The sequence below is a fragment of the Arachis duranensis genome, chromosome 4 (assembly GCF_000817695.3).
Source record: "Arachis duranensis cultivar V14167 chromosome 4, aradu.V14167.gnm2.J7QH, whole genome shotgun sequence".
NCBI classification, from domain to species: domain Eukaryota; kingdom Viridiplantae; phylum Streptophyta; class Magnoliopsida; order Fabales; family Fabaceae; genus Arachis; species Arachis duranensis.
This window is the reverse complement of record NC_029775.3, coordinates 119279628-119285097: the sequence shown is the minus strand read 5'-3', so window position 1 is coordinate 119285097 and position 5470 is coordinate 119279628. Positions and strand designations below refer to the sequence as shown.

The 5470-nt window shown below is 30.1% G+C and overlaps 1 protein-coding gene across 1 annotated transcript; it reads left to right on the top strand.

Annotated features, from left to right (window-relative positions):
• Positions 1-330: 330 nt before the first annotated feature.
• Positions 331-1551, top strand: LOC127746722 (F-box/kelch-repeat protein At3g06240-like). Its single transcript, XM_052260743.1, has one exon. The coding sequence runs from the start codon at positions 331-333 to the stop codon at positions 1549-1551; it is 1221 nt and encodes a 406-aa protein (XP_052116703.1).
• Positions 1552-5470: the final 3919 nt, after the last annotated feature.

Genomic DNA, 5470 nt, shown 5'->3' with positions numbered 1-5470 from the left:
TTTAAATTTTAAAAATTATTTTAACAAATACAATTATTATTACTTATATTTATTGAAAATTATTTTTAATTTGATTTATCAAACATAAATATTGCAACTTTTAAAAAGTCATCTCTTTTAAGAGTAATCATAACTTGGATGAATTTAGTTGCTCAGCAATATAGGATGCTTTTACTCTTCTTGTGTTTCTTTACTTTAAAAAAGAAGTAATTGTTTTTTCAATTTCCAATCTTAAACTGACCCTTCCCTTTCCTTATGTTTCCAAAGCAATTTGAAGTCCCGGTGTTGAGGAATTGTTATATGAATTGCGAAAAGTTCAGCAATCCAAACATGGATAAGAAGAAGCTGAAGTACACGGTGAACAAAGCAAAAGAGGAATCTACCATGGAGAAGACGATGAATCAGAAGAGCAAGAGCATTCTCGAGATCCTCCCTCTTGAGCTGATTCACAGAATTCTACTGCGGGTGCCGATCAGATATCTCGCTCGCCTCAGGTGCGTTTCCAAGCTGTGGTACTTTCTAATTTCCGATCCTGACTTTGCGGAATTGCATTTTCACCGCTCTCCCGCATCAACCAACGCATGCATCTCCATAGGAAAACGTCCGAAGGCTTACTCTGTTTACTTAGATGCACTATTTAGTGACGGCAATGATACATTACAAGTAAGAAAAGAGGTGTCTCCCCTTTTCAAGAAGAAACCCCCTTCTCATTTGCGGTCTTGGGATTCTGCAGAGGCTTTATTCTCTTACATCGAACACCCACATTTTCTTGTGTTATGGAACCTACTGACTGGATTCGGCAAAAGAATATCCTATTTTCATATTGTTCGTCGTTGTAAATACCATAGCTTTAGGCTTCCCTACAGTGTGCGTCTACATGGATTTGGTTACGATGCATCACAGGATGATTACTTATTTGTTGTAGCTTGGAGCGATTGGGAAAGACGATATCATTTGGATTGTTTGTCCTTGAGAACCAATTCATGGATTAATCTTGATGCTGTACTCCCCAGTCCATTGAATTGGTTTGACCACAATTCTTGTGGGTTGTGCTTGAATGGCGCTATTCACTGGATGCCTTCCTGTCTTACAACTTACAGGGATGCTATTCTTATCTTTGATCTAAAGGAGAAGACTTTCTCAAGGATATCTGGGCCGGAACAACCTGTAATAAGGGTATACTCCTATTCAAATCTCGCCCTACTAGGAGGTTGCCTAGCTTTGTATTATCACAATTATGATAGCTGTAACACTCACATATGGGTGATGAAAGAATATAAAGTGCATTCATCTTGGACTCTCTATCAGATCCCTTGTATAGACTTTCGGCCATTATGCTTATCCAGTAATGGTGATATTATTGGAAGAGGTTATATTTCTAATGATAAAGTAGGATACTTTATATATAATGTTAGAAGAGACCTTCTTAAGCATTTTAAAAATTTTTGTTGTCCCATCCGTGGAGTGGATGTTGTGTATACTGAGAGTCTCTTGCCACTCCCTAGCCACATTAAGACAAGGACAAGAAGAATAAGAGGAAGAAAACTCTAACTATTCTCCTTGCTTTGCAACAAGCTATTCCTGTTAGTTTTCGACTTTTCGTTGCAACAACAAACAACAACAACAAAGCCTTGTCCCACTAAGTGGGGTCGGCTACATGAATCAAACGACGCCGTTGTGCTCTGTCATGTATCATGTCTACAGAGAGACTGTTTACATGTAAATCTCGTTTGACCACCTCATGGATGGTCTTCTTAGGTCTTCCTCTGCCTTTCGCCCTTTGTCCATCTTCCATCTCATCCACCCTCCTGACTGGATGTTCTATCGGTCTTCTTCTCACATGTCCAAACCACCTGAGACGCGATTCAACCATCTTTTCCACAATGAGTGCTACTCCAACTCTCTCCCTTATTTCGACTTTTCGTTGCATTGTGATAAATGAATAAGTAATGTGTAGTATGCATTATACATCAAGTTGTAATCAAATGTTACTTTAGTCTGAAATTTGAATTTATCAATGTTTAGGAAATCATTAATCATTGTCTTGCTTCCTATAGTCTAGTCTTGTGGTGGGGTTTCGAAGTTTAGATCTTTTTCATGTCTAAAGTTTTACTAAATTAATTTTTATTGAGATCTCTAGTTGAAGTTTTTTAAGTTAAAATTCTTAGAAAAACTAAACTTTCTATTTTCTTCTTCTTGAGTGTGTGACGGACGTATCTTTCTCTTATATATCTTGGTATATATGACTTTTTTGTTAGCAGAATTTTATATTAATTTTTGAATAAAATTTCTCTTCGGTCGTTAGTTATTTACGAAATTGATCTGATACTTCCTAATGCGGTTTTTAACCATTTTTTCTGTGTCACTAAAAGGACCCTCTTACAGGTACTTCCGGTTAAGAGAAACTTTTCAGTCACATGGAGAGAATGGATAAGGACCGTCACATGGAGAGGATGGATAAGGACCGCGTTGTTATTTTCTAATGGTGAGGGAATTGGGGAGGAATTTTACTTAAAATTAGAAAATAAATAAAAAAAGCATTATTTTAAGTTTTGCATCTAATGCATTTTGCCATATTTTATAAGTGGACAGAGAGCAAACAACTTTAAACTTAATAGATAGCACGAAATCATTAACAACGAGACTTAACACAAAAGTGATTTATGTCTTGGATTTAGGGTTTTAAGAACGATATGTATGTTCTATATTGTTGAACCTAAAAAAAATTAGTTCAAAATTATTATTTTATACACCTTTTTCGAGAAAAATTAAACTGCTTTTTTTATTAGTGGAATTAAATTCATCAACCATAATTTTAATAGTAGGGTTACACGTAGAGACCAAATATTCTTTTTAGATTTTTAGAAGTGATATTTGTTTCATCCAAATGTTTCTGATATGATGAATTAATTTTAATTTAATTTTGTTTATTTAATTACTAATTTGAATTTTATGTCAGAGAATTTAGAGTTTTTTTTATTTAACCTAAAGTTGAGTGAGTTTTTTCGATTTAATTTCTAAACCAGTGAACAAATTAGATTGAGGTATTTCTTTCTTGTTGCATCATGAAATTGAATAAAAAGTCAATTAATTATCTTTGTATTCAATTTTTTGATGCAACAAGAAAGAAATACCTCACTCAACTTTAGGTTAAATGAAGAAAATTCTAAATCCTCTAACATAAAATTTAAATTAGTAACTAAATAAACAAAATTAAAATACGTAAAATTAAATTAAAATTAATTCATCATATCACGAACATTTGAATGAAACAAATATCACTTCTAAAAATCTAAAAAGAATATTTAGTCTCTACGTGTAACTTTACTATTAAAATATTTAGTCCTTAACCATCTAAAAAAGGGTCTGGCGCCCCTGACTATTAGAAAATAACAACACGGTTTTTATCCATTCTCTCGTGTGACCAAAATGACCCTCTTATCGGTTTTCAGGTAAAAAATAACCAGAAGTATCGATAAGAGGGTCTTTTTGGTCATACAGAGAGCATGGTTAAGGATCGCGTTGTTAATTTTCAATTGTGAGAAGACGCCAGGTCAATTTCATAAATGGTTAAAAACCGAAGAGGAGTTTTACTCTTGATTTTTTTACTCAATTATCTTGTTGGCTAGCTTAAGATATAGAATTAAAATCAATCAATAGCATAAAAAATAGTTGCATATTCTTAAGCGAGAGTTAGATATTTTATTTATGGGTTTAAAAGCTATATATGAGAGGAAGAGTTTTAAATGTACAGAAAATACCAATATTTTAATTATTTTAATAATTAATCTGAATTATAAAAAATATATTAATTAAAATCAATTGTTAAAATAATTGGAATACTGAGATTTTTTGTACCCTTTAAATTTTTCCTATATGAGATAGTGAATTCAAAAGTGTTACAGAAAAACGTCATTTCAGTGTATGAAAACTTTAAGGTAGCGTTTGTTTTGAGGTACTGGAACAGAGACTGGGAGACTGAGACACAGTATTATGTTTGTTGGCTTAGAGATTGATACTAAAATTTCTGTCTCTATCTCTAAAATTTCAGTATTTTAGTACCTCCAAAAAGTAGGAACACAAGGGGCTGAAATTTTTAGAGACGGAGACTGAAATTTTAATAACATTTTATACCTAAAATACCCTCATTTCAATTAATTAATTCCAATTTTATTCTTTTTTTAAATTAAATTAGAGTTTTATTCTTGTTTCAATTTCTATCTCTTACTTTGCACAAAACTGAATACTAAAATTTCTTTCCGTTTCTGTCTCTTAATCTCTATCTCTCAGTCTCAATCTTTCAGTTTATGTCTTTCTACCAAACGCTACCTAAAGGACCTTATCCATATACATCTCGGTATCTCTCACCTTGCATATACATATGACTCACCTTTGGGAAAATGCATGTTCGAGAATTATTTTATACGCTTAAAAAAAATTTACCATTTTATACAATTTAAATAAAAAAAATATATTTTTCTATTTAATATATCTAAAAATATTATATTTAATTTTAAAAAATATTAAAAAGTCATCAAAATTTATTATTTTTGGTTATTATTTTTAGTCACTAACTCAATTTTTTATTTTAGTAATCTAACAATATATTTTAACTCATATTTTTAAATATTGATGGTTAACTAATAATAAAAAATAATAAATTTTAATAATTTTTATATTTTTTATTAATTTTTTAAAATAAATTAAACATTTTTACGATTTAAAAAAAAGTAAGTTTTTTTTAATAGCCTATCCAAAATTGACCCTTCCATTCCATTTTATGTTTTCATTTTTCAATAGCCAATAAGAAATTACGAGGAAGAAGCTGAAGCACACGCTGAACAAACCAAAAGTGTTGGAAAAAAAGTAGTATGAGCACAAATTTAAAATTTAATTTATAATTTGTTATTATTATTGTATATTAAAAAATTAATTTTAATAATATTTTTTATTAAATTTAGAGATTTATTATTAAGATAGTAATCATAATAATTTTTTAATAATTTAATTTGCATGATTTTTTGTCATAGAATTATTAAAAAAATATTAATCATATTTATTGATAGGATATTTTTAAAATGAATATAGTAATAAAACTTGTTTTGACCTATGATTGTCATAGTAATTAACAATGTATTTAATATATTTTTATTCCGACACCTAATAGGCTAATACCCTAGGCTCTAGGGTGCTAGTTGAATGGATATTGTATATGATTTAAATATTTATAAATTTAATAATTAATTCATAAAGAATTCATCAACTTTCGATAAAGAGTTTGAGCTCTATAACTGAGATGAATAAAATTTTAGCTAAAGAAATTGAATGAATGAAGAAATAAGTTTTTTTAGGTCATTTACAGTTCATTATAATAATGGTAACAAGTTAGAGTTTGACAATTAAACCATACTCTAAGCGTTAATAAAAAACATGAAAGATGGAAAGAATTCTACTTTATTCTTCTTAGGTT

Coding starts and splice junctions, on each gene's coding strand:
- LOC127746722 (XM_052260743.1), top strand. CDS start 331: ATGGATAAGAAGAAGCTGAAGTACACGGTGAACAAAGCAAAAGAGGAA.